Below are 25,186 nucleotides of genomic sequence, written 5' to 3'. Positions count from 1 at the left end.
TGGTTACTCATTCCTCTTTTTATTTACCGACTCGCAAAAAACCTTTTTCGACATCGGGAATATTTAACTTCTCATTACCTTCTAACGCCTAAGATACTTTTCGAATTTTACCCATGGTGCAGAGGCGTCTGCAACTGCTTACTCGGTTTACTCGCTTAACGATCTTCAATTATTTATTTCCTTTAAGTTTGCGTAAATTTGAAGACTGGGGCATAGGTTATTATTGTACGAACAAAGTTATCATGTATTTTATTGCCAAAATTGGTTAAATTTTGGTATATCAACATAATATAAGTCCTAATGAGGATATATCCTTTATACTGAAGATTACTTCGCGTATGTGTGGTGATTTAACGATAATGTTCGTGTAGCGGAATTTTATGCACCGATGACCTATTCGTGACCTTCCGTTCATTGAGGGAATTCCTATTGATTCTCTCAACAAACATCGTAAAAGGGGGAGAGATCATAAAATTATCATTAAATCTTTAATTTTCTAGTTCGAATATGACTTTTATAACGTGTATATTAATTTTTTTGGTAGTAGTACTTTTAGTTGTTCTATATCTACACCAACCTCGGCCTTCTAATTTTCCACCAGGTAGTAATGTTATTGTGCAATAAGAATGTTTAAATCTGTGACTTATTAGTTCTGAAGTTAATATCCGATGAGTGTCTCTTTGTAGGACCATTGCAATTTCCTTTAGTTGGAAATTCCCCCATATTCCGGAAATTGTGTAAGAAGCTTGGGCATCAGTACAGAGCATTTGCTCATCTGGCCAAGGAATATGGACCTGTTGTTGGTCTGCGTTTGGGGAGGCATTTTGTAGTAGTAGTCAGCGGTGTTGAAGCATTGAGGCAAGTGCTGGGCCGTGAAGAATTTGAAGGCAGGCCGGATACCTTCTTCATGCGCCTTCGATCAATGGGAACAAGGAGAGGTATTTTGTTTCAATAATAATGGTTCAAAGCTCCTAATGAAGCCTTAAACCAAATTATTAGAATTAAATCTGGCTTTTCAAAACTGCAATTAATCTTGTTGGTTGTGCCAATTATTGTGGGTTTCAACCCCAATCAATGCACCTGTCCCATTTTAGATGTCATTCAGAATATCCTATTGAGTCCATTTTATTTTGGATGGAAAATTCATCGTCATAAAAATACTCGTTTCGGGGGGAAAACTGTACCAAATGACAATAAACCTATTTAGTCATATACCAAGTACACAAATGACCTTCTAGAACACTCACTTTTTCTTTATGCTAAAAATTCTAATTGTTGATCACATTCCCTTCAAATAATTCTTTTCATTGGCCAGAAATTAAATTATTTCCTTCTCGATGTTTTGTTACGTTAAGTCACTTTAAGAAAGTGCCATCCATTATGGCACAGTTGTGAAAATGACTGTGGCCTTGGAAATATTCATTTTTCATATACATTTTTCTCAAGTTCATAGGTTACACTCGTTGAAAGAATGCCAATTTTCATTGCTTTTAATTGATTTCCGTTTGTATGAAATGCATAATTTCTCACCAGATGAATTTTCTGGTATAAAGTGTAATTTCCCGAATATCAAGATAAATGAATGAATTATTATATTCTTTAATTGGAACCTTGGCAATTTTATTTGATATCCCATTATATTCCCATTAAGGGTTAGGTGGTAGAAGAGACTCCATAGTTTCAGTCTCGTCCCCAAATAAAGACTGCTGTCTGGGTGTGTATCAATTAAAAAATCAATATGCTGTATTTACATTTATATTGCCGTTAAAATTGATTGTTTGAAACAACTATTTTGTGTGTTTAATTTTTTTGGATTCCGCCAATATAAGGCTCATTTTATTTTTGAAGTATTACAACTCTAAAATGAAAGATAAATTCTATTTTGTTTCACAAAACAGAAGGTATGCCACTCTGTGCCATGATCAATCCTTGATTTAATGAATATTTTTATTCAAATCAATCAATATTGTCTCACTTTGTGGAATAACAATTATTTTCATTAAAAAAAATATAATGCCAATGCATAGAGAGTTAGTTATCATTGTAGAATCTAATAATAATAGGTAATCATTTCAGGAATCACAAGTACTGACGGACCAAATTGGAATGAGCAGAGATCCTTTACTGTCAGGCACCTACGGAACTTAGGATTTGGAAGGCAGACAATGGCAGTACTGATTGAGGAGGAGCTAACTCAATATTTAAAAAGCCTACAAAATGAAGGAACAGTCGTGAATGGTATGAGAATCATTATATATTTATATTAATACTTATTCAAATCTGATGTTAATATACATTTCATTTGTGTTCTATTAGGAAGAAATGCAGGGAAGGGCATTTTAATGGACCTAAATTTAGCTCCTAATGTATTAAATGTTTTATGGGCAATCGTTGCTGGCACTCGTTTCTCAAGCAATGACCCTAAACTGGATAGCCTGCTGAAACTCCTTCGTACTCGTTCAAGAGCTTTTGATATGGCCGGTGGAATGCTATCCCAATTCCCATGGCTACGCCACATTGCACCTAAAGCATCAGGGTATACTTTGCTTCTGGATGTCAATGCACGGATGAAAGAATTTTTAATGGTTTGATACTGTCATTTTTGTGATTTAAACTCTTATTTTTTAGGGTTCAATCATTCCCTAATATATTTTCTTTCTCCTGAAGGAAACCATTGAGAAGCATAAAGAAGGATATGTGGAGGGATGTTTAAGGGATCTGATTGATGCCTACATACGTGAAATGAAGAGCAGGAAGGAGGACCCCACTTCAACATTTACTGGTAGGCATTTTTTTTTATTCCAGTCCATGAATAGGCAAACTGTTCTATTATGATTGGTAGCTATATCACCTATGTTATTAGTTCCCCTTTCAGACATCCTACCAGTTTGTTATCAATAGAGCCCTTGCCCTGATGGTATATATAGTATTTGCATTGGTAAACTGTTCTAATTATCTGTTTTCACCTGTGGAAAATATTTTATTACTTCAACTTGATATTATACTTCATAATAAATTTACCAACTCATCACTTAGTAGTCTATAATAATAGTTGAATGGGTTAGAGAAATGATGATCTGGCCTACTTTGTCTCTAAACTGAATACACAGCAACATTAACTGATTAATACAGGAAATCAATTAAGACTTAAAAAACTACCAAATGCAAATGTTTGGTCTGAATGTACCTGGTTGAAGATTGGTTGGATCATTCCCAATGTTTTATATTGATATAAATATGCCATTACTTTAGTAAATAGCAATATTTCCCCATCGATATTGCATGTGTCATCTATGCAAAAATGTTCAGATGATCAAAAAAATGACAATGCACGTTATGTAATGAGTATTGAAAACATCCAAACATAGACGTATTTTTGCAGACACACATCCGATATACACGTATTTTTACGCCCACTATATATAATTTTACGCACATATATATGTAAATACAGATGTGCGGCATCTTACATGTTCAAGATAACTGTGAACCCATGGGTGCGAGGTATCTATACAAATTCATGATAAATACAGTTCTCGGTGTGCGTTATCGATGGGAAAATATTGTACTTCTTATCATTGTATCCATATACATTTTTTTAATCTCCCATATGATCCAATTGTTGTAAGGCTGTAGTTACGAATCAAACTTGACTTCAGGATTCACTGCTGTGTTGAGATTTGGTTATCGATGATTATTTTGTATAAGGAAAGCAGAGGGGTGATTGTTCTCTCTAAATAGCTTTGCATAGTGATTAAATTGTATCAATACAAGAAGAGGCAAACCTGATGCTGAATTTTTAGAATTATGTTGAGAAAATGCATGTTACGCATTAAATGGACATGGTTCGGACACCACAGAAGGTATAGTTACCCATGGAAGTTGCAAAAGCCATGTTGCCAAAAATATGGGTATTTATTTTATTGCTTCACGCAAATGGCATTGAACTTTTTAGCCAGTACTCTTTATTGATCATTTGTGGCAAGAATTAACAGTGCACTATGCAAGATTACAAAATTCCCATTACTTTTTTGAACATACCTTTATAGTATTCATATTTAGGGATATTAAATGCAAAATGCACTAATAAATTTTGAGTTATTTGGAGTTTTGAATGAAAATATTTGAAAGAGTAGAGGAAGAGTGTAAATAAGTAAACATAACAAAAGATCTTGTGCTTTCCCAGCATATCTGATGAGTGAAGTCCTCTTGGGTAGTTTCTTTTTAGCTGCTGACGTTTCAATAATTGACTCAGTCATCATCCTTAGGGCTTCAGAAGCTATGGAGACAGTAACCCAGTGGGAGACCTGAGAGGATGGTCACTCAATTAAACATGGTGCTGCATTGGTTTGCTTTCAATTAAAATCACCAAGGTAACATTTCCTGTCTCTGATACATTACCACAGTTCATGTGCTCTCCACGTAACACCCAAATGCATACTGGGATATGAATATTAAAACTGTATGTTCAAAGCTTTGAATTTAAGACCTTGGCATGGGAAACCAGTGCATAACCTAAATGTCAATCTAATACTCAATTTTAAGTTCACTAAAGCTCATCTCTGTTTTCTGTGATTCTTTCATTGTAGTGATGATAAGATTTTTTTATTGGATTTAAGACCTTTTTCTAATTAACAAGAATGTAAACAATTGCACATACACCAGTTTTCAGTGAGAAATGTTAACAATTACCCCACCAAGTTGCACTTCTTTCAAGTAAATTGCTTAGAGGTTTTATGTGAACTGGATAATCCCGCTTATTAGTTACTGCTCAGCCCAAATTATCCTAATAATGTTCATTGTATGTAAATTATTAATGTGTTTCTTTTTAAAGGTAATTTTTTAATTAAACTATTTAAACACTAATTTTTTGTTTCATAGATGATCAGTTGGTTATGGTGTGCCTCGATATGTTTATTGCTGGATCTGAGACTACATCCAACACCCTTCAATTTGCATTTCTTCTTGCTGCTCTACATCCAGAAATTCAAGACAAAGTTCAGCACGAATTAGACACATTACTTGGTCGATCGGAAAATGGAAAAGTCATGAATGGTCTTAAGAGAGAACTTGTATTGTCTGATAGAACAAAGTGAGTAAGATTATATATCAACCTTCAGTCTTATTGTCTTAACCTTATTTTGCCAGATGGACATGGGTTGAAACTTCTTTATAATAAGCTCAGAGTTATAAATTTCAGTTGGATATAGAATAATAAAGGGTATAATTTTCAAATTTAACTCATCTATTTTAGATAAACTGTATTGATTTATTTATTTTACCTTAGTGTGGAAACAGCACTTCAGACTTAAAACAATGATATAACAATATTACAATTACACAAACCTAAGCCCTAGGTGGAAGAAAAACCACCTAGGTGGGGATCGAACCCGCAACATCTGGGTTGGTAGGCGAGGACGTTATCCCGCCACCACAGGGGTCGGAAAATGCAATATTTAAATAAACATATATACCATAAAAAAGGTTTCTGTGTTTGTAATTTTTAGTTTCATTACCCCATAGTAGTAATGTATTGATTAGTCATTGTAATTCCCCTTAACATCCATCATAACTACACGCACCTCTCTTGCCATTGTAATAGCAAAATTACAGTACAATATGAAAGAGGGTTAGAAAATACAGGTTAATATAAAATCAAAATAAAGGGTTACGTCAGAATCGTGAAATTAATAATGGGATTATCTTTGTTATTGAAAAATCCAAAAGTTAGTATTTGTTGCACCAAATTTTGCATTTCAAATTTTTTCATTAATTAATTTTTCAGCCACTACCCCACCTCTTTCTATCATTACTATGTTTCTCTGTGAATTGCTTTTCAGGAATTCCACTCACTTTAATACATATACATCTAACATCTTACATTTGCATCACATCTTCATTTGACTAAGTCTTGTTTACGAGGGCGTATTGAAAATCAAGGTCTCCTATTTTTAGTTTCATGGAAAATCAAATTTATTCTCAACTTTCCATATACATTGGAAAGGTTGAGCATGTATTTCTTTCTACATAGTTGCCATGACAATCACTCACTTTTTACATCCTTGTAACCAGCTTTTTGATATCGGCATTGTACCTTTCTCCCATTGCATTGCGAAGCCAACCAACCACTGCTTCTTGCACTTCCTCATCTGACTTAACTTTCTGTCCCCCAAGGTGATTTTTGGGAGCGGGAAACAACTGGTAGTCGCTGAAGGTAAAGCCCGGGCTGTAAGGAGGGTGGTCAATGATATCCCAGTTGAATTCAATGAGTAGGGTGGTTGCTCGATGTGACACATGTGGACGCGCATTGTCATGATGGAAACACACTCCTTTGGTGAGCCTACCCCGTCTTTTGTTTAGGATGGCTCATCAAAGTTTCTTTAGAATCTAGCAGTAGCTTTCTGAGTTGATTGTTGTTCCTTTCAGTATGAAATCCACCAACAGAACCCCCTTCCTGTCCCAGAAAACAGTAGCCATAACATTTCCCACTGATTCTTTGAGTTGAACTTTTTAGGCTCGGTTAGGTCGGGTAATGCTATTTTTTCGACTGTTCCTTCATTTCCAGGGTGTAATGGTGAGCCCATATTTTGTCTCCAGTCACTATCGAATCCAGAAATCAGACAAAGAAGTGCAAGAAGTAGTCATCAGTTGGCTTCACAATGCAGTGGGAGGAAGCCGGTATTGAAAAGCTGGTTAAAAGAATGCAAAACGTGATTGATCGTCAAGGCAACTATGTAGAAAAAAGGCTAAATGCTCAACCTTTCCAATGATGTATGCAAAATTGAGAATAGATTTGATTTTCCATGGAAAAAAATAGGAAACCTTACATTTCAATACACCCTCGTATTTAGTTCATGGTCATTCATATCAAACTTACCTCTACTTCATCTCTATATCAATGCAAAAACACATTCGCCTGCATGAAGTCAGACTTTTTAAGTGACTCAAAAGGATTCATAAACCACGTATATAATGTTTTCCAATCTGGTCCATCTGTTATAATCAATTGTTTTGGTGGTAATACTTCATGTCAGATGTTTCCATCAAGTCTCCTTTTTTAATATTAATTTACTTCTTACACTATACAGTGTGTAGTGCCATGACCCTACAGCTATACTTCATTGGTCAACTCCCTTGAAAATCATCCATACAGTACCTGTATGTTTAATTTATACCACAGAATAATGTCAGGTATGTTTATCATATTTCTAATTTGGTATTCTTTCAGTCAACTTCTATCATTACATGAATATTAAGTCATGCAACACAGGCCAGGAAAATATAATAGCAGAATTTTAATGTTACTCATTTAAATACCTTATTTCATTGGGTGAAGATTGGTATGTTACTGCAACCCACTATTTTTCCCAGTTATTTCATGATGACAACCATGAATTATTGTCTATTTCATGTCAGTTCCTTTGTCCCCTTTTTCTTTCCTGTTCCTTTTGCCTTAATTTGGCCTTATGCTGCCCCTTGTTCCGCCTACTGTAGGTTTCTTCTCAGTTTTTCCTTCCATTCATGCTTTAAATAGGTGATCATTTTATGGTGTGTCTGTTCTATGGTGTGTTATCTGGTTCTTTTTCACAAAGGGTATTACATGGCTTTGACTGGAATTCTACTTTACGGTACAATTCTCAATTCCTCTCTTCAATTGTCTCTTCGATACATATAGTTTCTCTTTCCTAGATCCTACTTTGCTCCAATATGAAAATAACTGCAGGAAAATCTGTAAATAATGTACTTTGACATCAAAAGAGGACAGAAATTATGATCCATCTCATCTGAATCTGGAGGTCAAATTTTCAGAATGATACAAAAAAAACACACACTTAAGCTTGCCTTATATTTCCTCTAATTTAAGCGACATCCATAAGGTTAAAATATGAAAATTATTGAATCAAATAATGAAATGTAGAATTAAAGCAATTTTTCAAAATTATATGACCCACCCCCCCTCCCACTAGAGTTGTTTTCAATCATAGCTAACCTTAATTTTTTGTTTTCATCTATTGACCAGGGAAATTGTAATATTCCATATACATCTCATACAAGCCAATACCCAATGGCTGTAACTTACAATTCCAAGCAGAAATCATACCCTTACTCATGGATAATGACCCCTCTGAAAGCAATTCCACCACAGACATTTCCATCCTCACCCCACCTCACCCATGAACTCATCACTTTGATATCCTTCCCAAAATATGTGAAATCAGCATCACAGGCCAACCATTTATTTCTTCCCATAACTCCCTGATAGAGAGGATTTCCACCTTTCTCCACCACTACCCCCAACCATTGGTCCACTCTTTACCATCCTATGTTAAAGTGACATACCATTTCCTCAACCTTCTCCATTCAATGTCTCTCACTCAGGGTGCCCAAATCATCATAGCTACAAAAGACATCTCAGCCATTAACACTTCAATCCCACGCACTATGGTCTCACATCGCTCCACCGCAGTCTATCCAAAATTTCTGACCCCACATATTTCCAGCACTGAATTTCTGAATCCCCATCCTTATCTCAACCTACATTCCTTCTCTTTCCGGGGACTGGGATGTTGTGGTGGCTTATGTACAGGCTTCCCACCAAGAGGGCCTGGGGTCTAATCCCAGAGGTGGCAGATATTTTTCAGTGGTATTTCAATCTCTACTTGAGGCGCTTTGTGGAGAGTACTTTGAGTGGGACATTAAACTGCGGATCTCTTGGTGCCTTTCGACAAGAGTAGGCTAATGCTGATGCCTGGTTTCTCTCCACCCTTCCTCTCCCATCCATCCCTAATGGTGCAAATGACCTTAACTGTCACTCATCTCCCCTAAAAACCACTACTTCCTTCTCTTTCCATATTGAAAATCACCTCCAGATAAAAGGCTGGATGAAGGGAATTAGATTCAGCCCTTCATACACAAATCTCTGCTGTGGTCTCTTCAAGAAAAATTTCCTTTCCTGTTACCTCATGCAATGCCTCCTCCAGGTGGGATTGCTTGGACGATATATTCTTTCTTCAACCACATAGCATTTATTCCCTGAAAACAGTTATTTTGTCCCCCCAACTCTGTCTCTTCTCTCTCCTTCACCTCAACTACCCCTTCCTCTGAAATCTAAACTTAGCACCACTTTTCTTAGAATTAATATATCTTTCACCATTCAAAAAGTCCGCTCCTCTGTCGTCATAGAACTCGCTAATAAATGACATACAAGGTGCCACCCTTGGCACACTACATGCTCTCTTCTGTGCTCACATTCCATACATGATTACCAAATCTGTTAAAATCCCAATGACCTTGATTAATTTCTAGCCCATTAATACAACAATCTCCTGAATCACAGTTGGGCAGAGACCTTTATAAATGAAAAACATCTCTAAAATTTGTAATATCTAAGCCTTCCCAAAGTAATAACCTACACACCCTATTCATTTTCTCTACTTACTTCCTAGAAATTCAGTTCCTCAATTATGTCATTAAAGACCTTTTTCCTATACTGACCAACTACAAAACAATGGATAACCAGCTATCCAAATACCCCTGTTGTGACATCTGAATGACTCATCAATCCATCTGACATATGAGGTCTGTCAGGAAAGGATCAAGCCATGTAATATTTTGAGAAAAGCAGCTTATCTATAACAATGAGGCCTTAATACCATTTGAAGTTACTCTCCTTGGGACATCACATACTTGTCCCAGCTTTTCTTCCACTTTTAAAAACAATCGGCAAAGTTTTTTTATTGGAATGGTCATCTGCTGCCTTGTCACATTCTCTTTTATCTTATCAATGTCAAGAATTGTGTGCTGAAGTTGCAGGGGACTTGCTTCAATCCGCGAACATCAACCCAGATTTTCTAATAAAAAGGTCATAACTGGAGATGAGCCATAGGTCTATGGTTATGACCCTGAAAAAAATATCCCAGTCTTCCCATGAGTCAGTTGATGAGATAAAGGAGAAAGATATGAGGCAGCTAATGACCATTCCAAAAAAAGACTTTGTCATTTGTTTTGAAAAGTGGAAGAGACTCGGGAATATGTGTGTGATGTCCCTTGGGAAATACTTCAATAGGGCTACAGCCTCCTTGTGCTAGGTAGGCTATTTTTCTCAAAATATTGCATGACTGTATAGTTTCCTGACAGGCCTCAAGTTTGTTGAAATCCATTAAACTGATCTAAATCCTCCACCACCCACTAATCCAGACCAACACCTCGCAATTAACCAAAATGTAAAATATTGTCACCACTCGTTCCTTTCCTTCACAATTACCAATTCTCTCCCATCCCTCTGTTCTCTCTCATGCATCTTCCACAAAATAATTTATCAAATCCACTGCAAACTCTAACCTTCCAGTTGGGCAATGCAGCCACACCCCTCAACATTTATATAAACTCAAAGAAACTATGGGAGATGCCATAACAGTAACTTTTTGACGGAGTCATCCACCTATGCTTGTTACTTTGCCACAATGTCAAAGTGTAAAAATCATTTGCCTTGATGGGGTTCTAGTCAAGGCAAATCATTTTTCCCTTTGAATTTTTTGCATTGTAATCTGCATAAACAATCGTAGCACCCCTCTACATGCTTCCAAACATGACCCCTTCCACAATGTTTCCCTCAATGACTATTTTGCTCATAAGAGCATGCTTGGATCCAGTCTTGAACCTTGCCCACTAATGGGTACCTTCCCTCTTCCCATTGAATCTCCCTCCTACCACGACCCTTGGAATACCCAGCACCCTTTCCCTTTTCCTACTCTTCTTCCTTCCAGAGATAAAGGTGGTTGTCTCATCAAAGTATTCAAAAAGCAAAATTGTATCCTGTTTTGTGTTGTGACTATACATATTCACTTTCGTGTGTATTTTTGAGGCAATTTAACTTGAAAAAGTTTTATTATTATGTAGTTAATGTATAAACATCTGATTTCATGCTTCAAATTCAAAATCAGTGGTGTTTCATCAAATACCTGTTTTAAGTCATACAGATAGGCTTCAGGAAGCATTTCTAATAACTTTGCACAAAAATGGCCATGGTTTAAATGCATGCATTAAAACCATAGTTTAAGTGCATGATGGGTATTAAAATAAAGACTATTGAATTTGTGTTGTGCATAATTCCTCTATAGTCTTTGATTATTTAAAAAATACCTATCAGTAGTCTTAAGGACTACTTCAGCAAGAATATAATGAAGTGCTTTGTCTTAATGTTGGTGTAAAATTCTTAGTTAATCAGGGCATTTGAAGAGTTACAGACTGTCCAATTCATAAAGCAGCCACACTTCAGGAGCTCATGAAATTAGTACCACTCTGAATGTTCCTACATCTGATTTTTATAATTGAACATTTAATGAAGAGAATTGCTCATATCCTAGAGATTTTTATACAAGTGGTTTACTTAATGACTATTCAAAGACTTCAATCCATTTCACTAGAGTAAGTGATTAATCTGGTTATTTTGGATTATTAAAGAAGCCAGTTGCCTTTACAATTGGTGTTCAACATTATAATTATGTTCCATAAACAACAAATAAACTGTTTACTTAAAGCTATCAGTTTTTGGCACTTTTAGTTGTGAAAAACATTTTTTTCAGCTAGGTACTAGTCCTTTTTTATGATCAAATTGCCACAGATTTTGACTCTTAAAGGGCAATAAAGATCAAGGTCATAAAATTGTTATCAAGCAAAATTTGAAATATTAATTAAAATGTGCGATGGATAAGGCCTCTGATTTATTTTTTTTGTTTTAGGCTACCCTACTGTGAGGCTTTTTTGACTGAAGCTCAAAGAATTTGTCATGTTACTCCAGTTGCTGGACCACGCCGGGCTATGTCTGACACCAAAGTGGCAGGTTATGACATCCCTAAGGCATGTTTTTACTCTACTTATGTTGGCAATGGACTGTTTATCAAAATCCATTATTGAAATAGAAAGAAAGACTCGTACTTTTCCACAGATTTTATTATAAGGCATGTTTATCAAAACTTGCCTTAAACTATAAGTTCTCAGTTATATCAATGCTTTTGCAATTCTTTCCAGGATACTGTTTTGTTATTAAACTTCAGGTCAGTACACATGGATGTTGAACACTGGAAAGACCCAAAAGTATTCCGGCCAGAGCGTTTCCTTAAAGTGGGTGACAATGGTGAACTAGAACTGAACAACCATGATGATTGGCTTTTGCCTTTTGGCTCTGGTAAGTCTGGTAGTCAGAGCAGCATGTCCTAAGATGGTATTTTGCAGGTGATGTTTAGCTTCTGATCATGTCTTATGTAGAATAAATTCATAATTAGTTTTCGTGAATCATTTTTGATTTAGTTAATTGATTTGCTTATTCAGAGCTAGCAAAAATATCACGGAGTTGAAGGTTAAAGTGGTGCATGCTTAGTTAATGACCTACATCGTGTAACTTCAACTATATTCCATCATATTTTCCCCCCACTAATACTGTTATATTACATCAATTTTGATTTCATGAACATAGAAATGTATTAAATATTTCCCTCAACCAGTGGTTGGGCAGAAGCTTGATATAGTCTTATCTTCATATGTTATCTTTATACATATGCAGACACTCTATTTAATATGATTTCACCTTAGTATAAAATATTTGCAGTTTGCTCAAAATATATTGTCTTGGAAAGGGACTAAATGTTACTGCAGGTTTAAGTTGCTCTTTTTGTTTAATAATATAGTGCATATATAAATGGACCTATCAAATTTGAAGTAAGTAGGTACATATATAGAGCAGATGACTTATGAATATGTTTGCCAAATAGGCATTTAATGCTGAGTGATTAAAATGCCTTACATACTAAATTGTTCGGTCAAATGATACAATGCAAATTTTATTGACTTCTCATGCAATATTTTTTGTAATAATGGATGGTTTTTTGGTTATTTGTATTTTAGGAATACCTTTACTTTTTATCATTATGTGAAATTTACTATAACCATTGAATCCCTATCTGTAACTAATGTCAAATACATTAGTTTTTCTATAATTTCTTTAAAAAATTTATGTCCATGGTCCAGAGTGGGGGAATGCGGAGTGCTTTAATAATGGAATATATTGTCTATTAATATTACACTTCAACTGACAAACTCATAATTTTTTTGTGTGATCTCTTGATTTGTGTGATTATAATTGTGAAATTTATGTAGCCTTGATAAATATACCATTTTTTAGGATAGATTGGCTTCAAAAATAATGTTTTTGCTTCTTTGAATTCATACTACACATTGTTTATGCCAAATGTACCACAATTTTACTGAGTGTGAAGAGAAAACATTAACCTATTTTTTGTTTCCATATTAGTAGTTTGAAACAAGAAATTTGAATAATTTTTGGGTGTTTTGACTGGCAAAGATAGATTTGAATTATGGTAAATACTCAAAAGGAGAGAGTGAAAAGCAACACTTTCCCTGTGATTTTCTATCCGCTTCTGATGCCTGTGTCTAGAATATGCAGCTTTTTTTAGCTGTCATATCTGCATCCCATTTATTGTTTTTAATGGAGCCGCTTAATTCTTATTTCAGGACGCAGGAGATGTCCTGGGGAAGTGCTGGCAAGGTCTTTTCTCTTCATGTTCTTTGCTGGCATTTTGTTGCATTTTCAAATAGCTCCTGACCCTAGGATGCCTCCACCCACCCACCCTGCTCATCATTCTGGCACATTACCTGGACTCACACTTGCGCCACACCCTACCAAACTGTTACTCACTCCTCGCTCACACTAGCAGTATTCATAATAATCAGTAATTGTAGCACAAATGCTCAATCTTCACAGTCATGCCTTTCACTTATATCTGTGAAACTTTTTCTGAGGATTCAATTGAAGTTCAATGATTGGGACGTTGTATTAATTCATTTAGTATTATTTCAACTAGCCACTGTGTTTTACTTTCATTTTTTGACCCTACTGTGTTACCTAAGTGACCTGTTAAAAATTCTTAAAGTTTAATCTGATGACTTTTTAATCAGATAAATATTTATATACTTTTAAAAAAAGTATGAATATTTAGGAATGAATGAGTTTTAGTATGGTTGCGGTGGACTTTGTTATTTATTAACACAAGGCTTGTATGACAGACCTTGGCACTAAATACATCCCAGAGCGGAAAATGCTACCTTTCTTCTTGTTGGGACTGTATCCATCAGGTAACCTGTAGAATGTGGGTTGAACTCTCAGTTGTCTGGAACTGTCTGTTGTGAATAGTCAAAGGGTATTTTTTGAATTTAGCAGGATGGCAACTTGGTTGTTGAAACTAGATGATAGGCATATAAGGTCTGTTTAAAAAATGATGTGACTTGTTGAATAAATATTTGATTTTATATTAACACTTCAATCATGCTTATCACCTTCAAAATACAGCCCTTGGCTGCCAATATAATGCTCCCAACGTTTTTTTCCAGCTGAATACCACCTGGAATGCTTCTTGCGGCCTCTAAGTATGCAGTACAATTTTTTTGGATGTCTTCAATAGTTTCAAATCGGCATTCTTTCAAGGTGGATTTCAACTTGGGCAATAGTAAAAAGTCTGCTGGAGCAAGATCCAGAGAGTAGGGTGGCTGGGGGATGGGAGGCTTTTTGATGTGGGTGTGAAGAAGGGTGGAGAAGGTTAAATGGATGGAGAGAAAAATATACAAATAAGTACTAGGCATGTTAGAGGAGAAGAGAGGGTTGTTGGGAGGAATCCCATGGTGACAGGAAATGTGAATGCAGAGCATTTTGATCATGATGGATTGTTGAAAGCTGTGACAGAGTGGAGAATGTTGGGCTAAGATGAATGGGTAGGCATAGAATAGGCATGTTGGATGAAATGAAGGGATGTAGGAAGCATGCAAAATTGAAGGGTTTATTGTGGTATTGGATGTCAGGTTGAGTCATATTAGGTTAAGCTGAGAAATGTAGGTTTGATCAGTCTGTGTACCTCCAAAAACTCTCTTCGTATTCTTAAATGGTTGGCTACCAATTGATACTTCACTAAATGATATGGTCGTGTCCTGATGTCAACGTAAACCTAATGGCATTCTGTGACTCAAGAAACAAATTCTTAGCAGAATTCAGTGATGTTTTACATGAGTTTCCATGGAGTGCCATTGTATTCTATTGGGTATACCATTCAAGTACTGACCAGAGTCCAAATCTAGGTGAGACCAATGGGCAGACTCAGCTTTTTGGTAGCACATCTTTCTGGGAAACCACTGGAAGGTAATACATGAGGTGAGTTCTGCCCTTGTCCATGAACCCAACCTTTTTGTTCACAGTAGTGGTTGTCGGAGTTACCATAATCATTAGTTACCATAATGTTATATTAAATCCTGATAAGATTGTGGCTGAAGATTTTACTGATCTTACAGGTGCACCAATCAATCTTTTTGGTGATGAGGTTTTGCATCGGGCTTTCAGTCACCTTGAAATCATGGAGAAAGTATATTTGTGACATCAAATAACTTGTGAGAACAAAATTTGAATTAATATCAGTATGTCTCATTACTTCTGTGAAGATAGCCGTATGGTATCATATGATAATTCACTTAAATTTCTTTGGAACATTATAGCTCCCATTCCTCTTCTTTAATGGATGTCATAATTTATTTTTGAACAAATTACAGTCTAGTATATTAGAATCTATTTCATCAATTCCTTTCGTCTGTGTGAAAGTATTTAAGTGGTTGTTTTTTGATTGATAAGATATCGACACTCAATTGTCATTCAACTTTCTCTGAATAATCTTTATTGTTACTTTTTCCATGTGATAGAAAAAATCAAATTGGACGTAGGCATCATAGAGAAATATGGAATGCCATTAAAGAAGGGAAAATGGTCTAGTAGACCAGAAATATCCAGGAAAACAAAAATGTGTACATTTTTCCAGCCTCCATATTAATGACTTATTGATTAGTTGCTTACGAGAAATATTGCCTTTTGCTTGTGTCTCAATGTTCTGATGTGTGGGAAATATTATCAGGAAACTTCATGGTAAAATATTGGCTAAAATCTCTGCAAGCATAATAAATCAAGACAAGAAAATAGGTAAAAAATACACGGGAAAAAACAATACTTCATTTATTATTACCCTCCCTTTTCTTCATTCCCTGTCTTAAAAGGTTTTGCAGGATTGCATTTTCTTCCTCAATATATTTTTTTACTTTTTCTTCTCTTAGGCTTTCAGCTTATTATTTGTTTTCCCATTTACATTTTGTATATCCATCTCCTCATCCCTCACTCTTTTTCTTTCCTGCTTGGAACATAATATCTCCATATGCGTATTTTTCAGTTTTTGTCCATCTGGTAAATATTTGTAACTCTGCTGGTATCTTCTTCTAATTAACACACAATCTCTGACTGCTTATGATATTACATTGCTGTCTTACGTTTTCATTCTTTCTTCTGTCTTTTAGTGTGTTTGCATAAATTTTGCCTAATATTTTCATCTCTGCAATCTCCATTTGTTGTTTTGTCTTTGATGTTTGATTGTCTCTTTCCGTTGCATATGCTATTGATTAACAGAGCCGTACTTTAGTGCCCTGCTTTTGGAATTTGCTCCTCCAATTACTACCCATGAGGCAGGCAGTTATTCCATTGGCTCTCTGTTATTTCCAGCTTGAACCTTCCATAACTTGTATCTGTTGTTCACTGGTATATAAATTAATTTCCTGTTGGACATTATTTTTATGTTTATCTGAGGATATAGAAGAATGTTTATACATTAGGTTTTCTCTGTAGACATTGTAAGTGCTAGTGTTTTCCACATTTTAATCAGAATAATATATATTGCAGATTGCCTTTGCTGTCTGCATTTTATATGTTTGTGACATTTTGTTAACCCATTCAATATCCTTCAGATGTTCTGTTGCCGTTATTATTTTATCTATCATTATATCAAATAGCACTGGGCTTAATCCCCTTGTTTAGTTCCTTTATGTTTACTTCTTATTCTGACTCTGTTCCTTGATGTTTTATTTTATTTTATTTCCATTATTCATTTCCAATTTACTCCTATTATTAATCTGATGAAATCACGTAATGCTTCCTTTTCCTGGAATGTTCTGGCTACTTCAATCAAATTTACACCATCAAATGCTTTCTGCATATCCTTGAATATATTAATGGAATGGAATATAATCGTAAATTTTGGCTAGCATTAATGAGTGAATTAACTAAATTGATTATAATGTATCCTAAAGTTATGAAAAAACTGATTATATGTACGAGGGTAATCCCAGAAGTAACCGACCCAACAAAGAAAACAAAAATTAAAAAAAAATGCATTTATTTTTCAACATAATCTCCTTTAAGCGCTATATACCCTTCCCAGCGACATTCAATAAGTTCGATACCCTAATAAGAACTGTCTTGCTCCTCAAAATAGCCATTAACTGCCAACATCACTTCTTCACGGTTGGAAAATCTTTGACCGCCGATCCATTTTTTCAAGGTTGCAAACAGAAAATAATCCAAGGGGGGCTAGATCTGGCAAATAGGGTGCATGAGGTGGCAATTCAAAGTTTAATTCATGAATATTGGGCATTGCAATATTGGATTTGTGAGCTGGTTCATTGTCTTGATGAAACAAAACTTTCTTCCCAGCCAAATGTGGCCACTTTTGCTAGATTTCTTCACTCAAACATTACAATAAGTTCACATAATACTTAACACTGATAGTTTTATCCTTTTTCAAGATAGTTAATGAAAATTATCCCATGCCCATCTCAAAAAACCAATGCCATGACCTTGCCCGCAGGTGAAATGGTCTTCACCTTCTTTGGAGTTGGTTCTCCCTTTTGAATCCATTGTTTTGATTGTTCTTTTGTCTCGGGTATGAAGTAATGGACCCATGTTTCATAGGTTATAAAATGTTGCAAAAATTCTGCTTAGTTGCTGTGAAACTTAGCTAAACACTCAGTTGAAACATCTTTACGAAACTGGTTTTGCTTGAGTGTGAGTATGCTTGCATACAGCTTTCTCATGTCCAATTTTGGAGTTAATATGTGATATACTGCACTTTTTGAAATGCCTACTATGTCTGCGAGCTCGCAGACTTTCAGATGACGATCATCCAGTATCCCTTAGTGGATTTTCTTCACTGTTTCTGGAGCCGTCAACTCATTTGGTCGGCCAATGCGATGCTCATCTTGACAGCTTGTACGGCCTCATTTAAACTTTGCTACCCAATATTTTATCGTTGTAAACAAAGGAGCAGACTCACCCAGAGTAGAATCACGTTCACCTTTTATATTGGGTGGGCTGAGGCCTTTCAAATGAAAGTATTGTATCGGGTAATGATGACCAATTTTCTCCATTTTCACTAATTCACTGAAAACGTTCTCTATTGATGGCTGCCAAACAAATGCTAAACATCGTGTCGTCTTTAAATTTGAAGGGTATAATTTATAGATTGCATACTTTCCAAGACAGTGATATTTTTCAAATAACTACAGCCATCTCTAGGTTAGGCCTGGTACTTCTGGGCCCTCCCATTTATATGGGAGCAGGAACATAGTCATCTATGCCCTCCTGCTTGGTGCCCATGAAACAAAAGTGGTGACCAATAATAAAGGACCTTTGCTCTCCTTTGGCGGCATTGTGAACATCATCAAATAGCAATGACAGGAAAGGATTTGTAGATTTGGAAATAAAAGTTCAGGTAAATGATGATGGATTATATTAATTTTATGATTCATTGCCATCATAATTTTATTCACTATGCTACACTTTATTAAATTTTGCATTCCAATCTATTTTCTTTCGAGTTAGAATTCACAGTTCTTTACCATCCCCTATTTAAGTGTACGTGTATGCCATTACTTGAATCAGTAAATTCTCTTTGCTCTTCTCCTGAAGTTTTTTGTATCTCTTTTCTGAAAAACTCAGGGAATTTGGTGGATATCCAGGAAAATTTATATTTGGCACATTTTACCTCAGAAAGTTACTTGGCGGTCATTTTGAGATGCACTCAAGAGTCTCTACTGATTCACATCCAGGCATCTCTGTTTTTCTCCACAGCCGCATACCACTCCTCTACATAACTTGACATTGTGTAGAGATTGCACAAATTGAGGTAGCGCTTCATGCTTTACTTGATAATTAGGGCCTGTACATTTTTTTCTCTGAATATTGTTTCATTTTATTTTTATTATTACTGTGGTGCCTATGTATTTTTTTGATTTTCTAATTTAAAGGGTATGTTTCATTATGTTCTTCACCTGCATGGTGGTCAAGAAATCATTTTCTTGTTTGTGGGTGATTTTCAGGCCTTCAGTTGAGCAATAATAACGATAAAATTTTAATGGTACTTAAATGCTCCTGTCCACACCCTTATTTGCATTATATGGAGTACAATTTTATTGAAACAGTACAGTAGCTGTTTTATAAAGGGCAGCCACACATTTTTATTTCTTTAATTTTTTGTTGAATTATTTAATTTTATGTTATATTATATTTTTAGCTTAATTTCAAATGTATATAATGGTACTAGTTTCATTGATTTGACAATATATAATATGCCAGCAGCAGCCTTAGAAAGTCAAAACATTCAATTTGCTTACAGAGATAATAGTGTTAACATGCAATGAGCAGTATGGTGGATTGAAATGCATTTGTTTTCATGTGAAAAAATCATCAGCCAAGGTTTATGTAATGTTACAGGAGACTTATTGAGAGTCTGTTCTTCCCTATAGCACAGATGGAAGATTGTTTAAAATTTTTAAAGAGGCAAAACGATTAATTTAAAAGAAATGCTGACCTGGAGCTTCCGTCACTGCTCTAATGGAAGTAAATATGAACATCAACGGACAGATCAACGCCCTGAGAATGATGATGAGGTTATTCAATGAAACATCAGCAGCTGAAACCCTGGCCCATTGCAAAATTAGTGAAGACTCCGCTGTACACTGAGAATACATTGTGATATCAGGCATGTTTTTATGGATTTTAGTTTTTTTGTAGCTAACAGTCCTCCAGCCATTGTCATTTGTGACATATGCAGTCAATAGCTTTTATCACTTGGCCAATATTTGTCCAAATGTAAACTTTTGACTTGTCCTGGAAAGCTGAAAATATTCCCCAGATAACTCAGTGGAATTTCTTGTTATATGGATAGCAGATGGTAATTCTTATTATGGTAATCAGTGGAACATGTGACACAATTTCTATTCTAGAAAATTGTATTTCAAATTTCTCCCTAGAGCTTATAATTCAAATGATTATTTCTTTTATTTGGCTTCTTATCAGATAACTGCCTTAGCCTCAAATTTAGTGATGCTTATGTATAGCAGTTTTGTAGAAATTACTACTATTTATAGACTCTGATTCAGGTAGAATTTCATAAGCACTTTCATGCAATGAGCCTTCACTAAAATGCTACAATCATATGTCAAAAGTCTTCACAAAATAATACCAAGAATTACACTAAAATACTTTATTCCCTAAAAATTAGGTAAATGGTATTTGTAAGTAATGGTATTTGTTTGTATGTAAAAGTATGAAATGGTTATTGCATTCATTAAGTGAGGGTATGTCAGTGAAGGCCAGAAGTCATAGGAAACACATCTATTCCATAATTATAAGAGAGAATGCAAGCATAAATAATTTATTGACATTATTATGGGAATAGAATATTTCCTTAGTACATGGAAATATGAAGGCAGAAAGCAGTTTTAAGATTTAGTATCATCTCCTATGTATTATATTTCTTTCTACTCTAATGTTTAAAATAAGGATGCCACAAGCATGCAGAATACACTTGCCACATTAGCTTTTTTGACGAATTGAGTTTCTTTTCAAGTTAATATGGAAGGTATTTTTTCATGTAACACCTTGAGACCCCAGGTTTTCATCCTCTTTCCCCATAAAAAGTACATTTGTATTATTATTATCCATAATCTACTGGTTAAGGTAGGTTTTGGATCCACAGAAGCTATCAGGTTACCAAATGGCACAGCAACAATTTCCTAGCCTCCTTAACGCAACCCAACATCAAACACTACAACAGACCCCTCTTCATCTCTGTGTACTTCCTTCCTCCCTTAACTCCATCCAACATCCCTATCCTATTCCTGCCCCTTTCTCATATACCTAACATCTTTTCATCTATCATAGTCTTCAACATCCCATTGCCAATCAAAACACTCTGCATCCATCCTGCCTCTTTGGAATTTCTCCCAAAAATCCTCTCTCCTCCCCACCATGCCTAGTACTTCCTCATTGGTTCTCCTTTCTGCCCACTTCACTCTTGCCATCCTTCCCCATATCCACATTTCAAAAGCATTCAATTTAGGCCTATCATCCTTCTTCAATGGCCATGTTTCAATGGCAAACAAAACCACACTCCATATCCAAGTTTTTATGAGCCTTTTCCAAATATCCCCTCTCAATGTCCCAATCATTGATTCTCTCCTAGTGAAAGCTTCTTACCTAACACAGTTCTCCTTGTGTCTCTACTACTTTGACCATTGGTCCAAAACATTTCCAATATAGGTAAACTGTTCCACCTGATCTAGGTTTTGCCCTCCTATTTAAACATTAAACTTAGCCTTTTTATTTCTTGAAAACTCCGTAACCTTTATTTTAGTCACATTTATTCTCAATCCATAACTATAGCTTTGACTTTCCAATGCACCCAGCAGCGATTGCAACCCAACAAAAGTTTGATCGTCAACAAGCCTAACTGATTTTATGAATTGTTCTCCCCTTCCTGATCCAAACTGATCTTCCCCAAAGTAATCATTTGCCCTGCTCTCCATCCTCTTGTTGATGATATTGAGTACCATTCTAACTGCCTTTGAAATCAAACTTATTATTCTGTATTCCTCTCATGATGTAGCCTTTACTTTTTTGTAATAGGAACTAACACTGATCTGAACTTGTCTTCCGGCCAAATTCCTCTCTCATAAATGCTACAAATTAGTCCATACAGACTCATCCTCCCGAATTTTCCTAAACCTTAAGTTGTTCTGCAGGAATTTCGTCCACTCCTAGGACCTTATTTGATTTCATTTTTCTCAATACTCTTTTAATCTCACCGTCGTGCAAGCCTGGCCCTCAGCAGTTATATATGTGTATGTATATTAAAATATGTATGTACATATAGGGATAGAGCATTGGACAATTGACCAGAAGGCCTGGGTTCAATTCCTGGGTAAGTCTCTCTGGGGACTTTCGGGGACTGGGGATTTTTCGGGCACTAGATCTTCCAGGGAAACAGAGCAGGTACAGGGAACAGATGCATGCCCCCCTACCCTGATATGTGAATTTCACATGCCATTGGGCTTATTACTGGGTGAACTGTGCCATCACCTACCAAACTGACCTTCGGGTTGATTGCTATGTTTTTTATGTTGTGTGTATATCTTCAAAAATAGAACTCTCAGCAAAGACACAAATATATAAAAAATTTGAGTAAAACATTTAATCATAGCAATCGGATTCTAATGCCGTCAAAATGCCTAAATGAAATATGTGAGTGTCCTTCCTCTGTGTTTTTGAAATAAAAAAATAATAATATGCATATATATATATACTATATATATATATATATATATATATATATATATATATATATATATATATATATATATATATATATATATTATTTATTTATTTATTTATTTATATATGTATATTTATATATATATACTCATTTATATAGAAACAGATATAAGGAAAAGGGATAGGAACACACATAAAGGACGAACACAATAGAGGTGGGGAAGGCGGAATCGAACGGATCACAAGAGTAAAAATATTTCCTTGACTGGGACTCGAACACCGGATCTTTCCACTTGCCGGGCGGATAGATCCAGTGTTCGAGTCCCGGTCAAGGAAATATTTTTACTCTTGTGATCCGTTCGATTCTGCCTTCCCCACCTCTATTGTGTTCGTCCTTTATGTGTGTTCCTATCCCTTTTCGTTATATCTGTTTCTATATAAATATGGTTTAGGAAGGGGAGAGGTACATGTGATGCCATTGCAGTGATGAGATCACCAATAAAGAGGAATATAGAGTACTCTCAGGACGTACTTGCCTATCTGGTAGATTTTGAAAAGGCTTTTGATAGTGTGAATTGGGAAAAACTAAAAAGATTGGAGGGACAAGAGGCTAATGCGCAACAGGTATAGGCAATAATTGTACACAATCAGTACATGCTGCTGACTGCTCTGGTGCAAATGGGAGACGGAGAGTTTGAATGGGCAGTGTTAGGAAGAGGTGTAAGGCAGGATTTTCTGTTATCACTTGTTCAAGGTTTATGTGGAGGAAATGGTTAAAGAGGTATGAGAAGAACTGTAGATAGGTATGAAAGTCTGCGGGGAATTCGTTAAATGAGGTCTGCTAATGACCAAGCTTTAGTTTGTCATTCAGTCTAGGGATTGCAAGCATTGATGAGTGAATCGGCAATTCAGTGTGATAGATATGGGATGAGAATCAATGTAAATAAAACAAAGGTTATGCTATTCAATTGTTCCCGTCTCAACTTCATTTCTTAATTCTCCGGCTATTCTTCATTTAATTAAAACAAAGGTTATGTGATTTTCCAGAAAGAGAAAGGCTAAGGTTGACATTTAAATAGGAGTGATAAACTAGAGCTGGCAGAACAGTTTATGTATCTCTGTTGTGGACCAAAATGGTCAAAGTATTAGGGACGGAAGGAGAAGAATTGCACCAGGCAAATAGGCTTTTGCAAGGAGAATAGAGTTGATAACAGGGACATTGAGAAAGGATACTAAGAAAAGGCTCGTTAAAACTATGGAGCGTGGTCATGTAATATGCGGAAATATAGTTATTGAAGCAGGATCATGAACATAGATTGGATACTTTAAAAATGTGGGTGTGGAGAAGGATGTAGAAGTTGAAGTGGACGGAAAGAAAAACAAATTAGGAAGTACTAAGCATGGTGTAGGAATAGAGGGGATTGTTGAGAGAAATCACAAGGAGTTAGGAAAAATGGATGAAGGGCATATTGATCGACAGTGGGATGTCGAAGACTGTGATAGAGGGGAGAATGATAGGCAAACGAGAAAGGGGCGAGAATAGGATAGGGATTTTGGACAGGATGAAGGGAGGAAGGAAGTACACGGAGATGAGTAGGGACTTGTAGTGTAGGATGCTGGGTTGTACTTTGCAAGGAGAAACAAGATATTTATTTGGAAGTTGTAACCATCCAAACCTACCCTAACCGGTAAACTAGTAAAGCCCAAGAGGGAAACTCGATGGGCATACCTAGGGACCATAGGTTTGTTCTGATTCCTCATGCATTTGGCAAGATCTCTCATTGTACCTTTAATAATTTTTGTGGTGTAGTAGTTACTGGGGGAGGCGATCAACAGCTAAGGCCATTTCGGCCAAGTGGATACGTTAGTAGAAGTAAGATATTGAGGTAATCGAGGGTGGAGAGATGTTGGTTTTCGCCTAATCTGTACGAAAGGGTTTTCACTTGGGGTACACAATTTATCGTCCATCTGTCGGACGTCGTTCTTCACTTGAAGTGCTCTCCACATTGCACCCAAAGTATGAATCGGGAATCCACTGAAAAATTCTCCCAACCCTGGGATCCGTAACCTCGGGGTAGGCAGCACATTAGCCGCTGCACCAACCCAATTCCTTTTCATGACATTTCCCGACCCACCCTACAGTAATGTATTCTTTAGACTGCATCTGTACATGGTTATATACCTTTAAGGTTTTATTTTGGGGGTTAAATAATGCCCGATGCTATAATTTTCCCCATTCCCCTGACGTGGCCGATTTGGCCTTGTGAAATTGACGATATCTGTGACGTTTACTCTACCACCCAGTAATATAGGGCTATATGGACGCTGCACAAAACCAGTTTTTTGATATAATATCTTTATTGGGCCGGTGCAAGTCGCCTTTTAAGGGCCTTCGTTCTCGCCGAGCTGGGGTGGGGGTCCCTGTCTCGCCCCCATGTGTCCGCCCTTTGCGCTGTAGTAGTCCCGTGGGACCTTTACAGTCTTTTTGTGCACCAGTGTTTAAAGAGTAGTCATTAAATTTTTGCATGATAATTCAAAGATTATATGCCGGTTTTGAGCAGTCCCTAAACGCTATTATGCATCACTATGATCTTCTGCAGTAATTTTTCCGCGATTTGATTCAAGCCCTGCACATTTCTTCTTCATCTCGTGCATTTCACTCTGCGTCATGCCTTCCGAAAGGCCTATTCTTTACCTTCG

The 25,186-nt window shown here is 36.1% G+C and overlaps 1 protein-coding gene across 2 annotated transcripts; it reads left to right on the top strand.

Moving 5' to 3' along the window:
* Positions 1-205: 205 nt before the first annotated feature.
* Positions 206-14,489, top strand: Cyp305a1 (Cytochrome P450 305a1). 2 transcript variants are annotated; one of them, XM_071589801.1, is made up of 9 exons: positions 206-601; positions 687-938; positions 2,077-2,238; positions 2,317-2,585; positions 2,668-2,782; positions 4,882-5,092; positions 11,742-11,859; positions 12,031-12,187; positions 14,407-14,489. In XM_071589801.1, the coding sequence occupies exons 1-9, from the start codon at positions 508-510 to the stop codon at positions 14,475-14,477; spliced, it is 1,449 nt and encodes a 482-aa protein (XP_071445902.1). In that variant the 5' UTR covers positions 206-507; the 3' UTR covers positions 14,478-14,489. The 2 variants fall into 2 exon arrangements, with proteins under 2 accessions (XP_071445902.1, XP_071445901.1); XM_071589800.1 differs by lacking the exon at positions 14,407-14,489 and adding an exon at positions 13,531-14,321.
* Positions 14,490-25,186: the final 10,697 nt, after the last annotated feature.

Source organism: Hetaerina americana, unplaced genomic scaffold (genome assembly GCF_022747635.1).
Source record: "Hetaerina americana unplaced genomic scaffold, ioHetAmer1.1.p SCAF_4, whole genome shotgun sequence".
Classification (NCBI taxonomy): domain Eukaryota; kingdom Metazoa; phylum Arthropoda; class Insecta; order Odonata; family Calopterygidae; genus Hetaerina; species Hetaerina americana.
The sequence above is the reverse complement of the archived record's forward strand: the minus strand, read 5'-3'. Positions and strand labels throughout refer to the sequence as shown.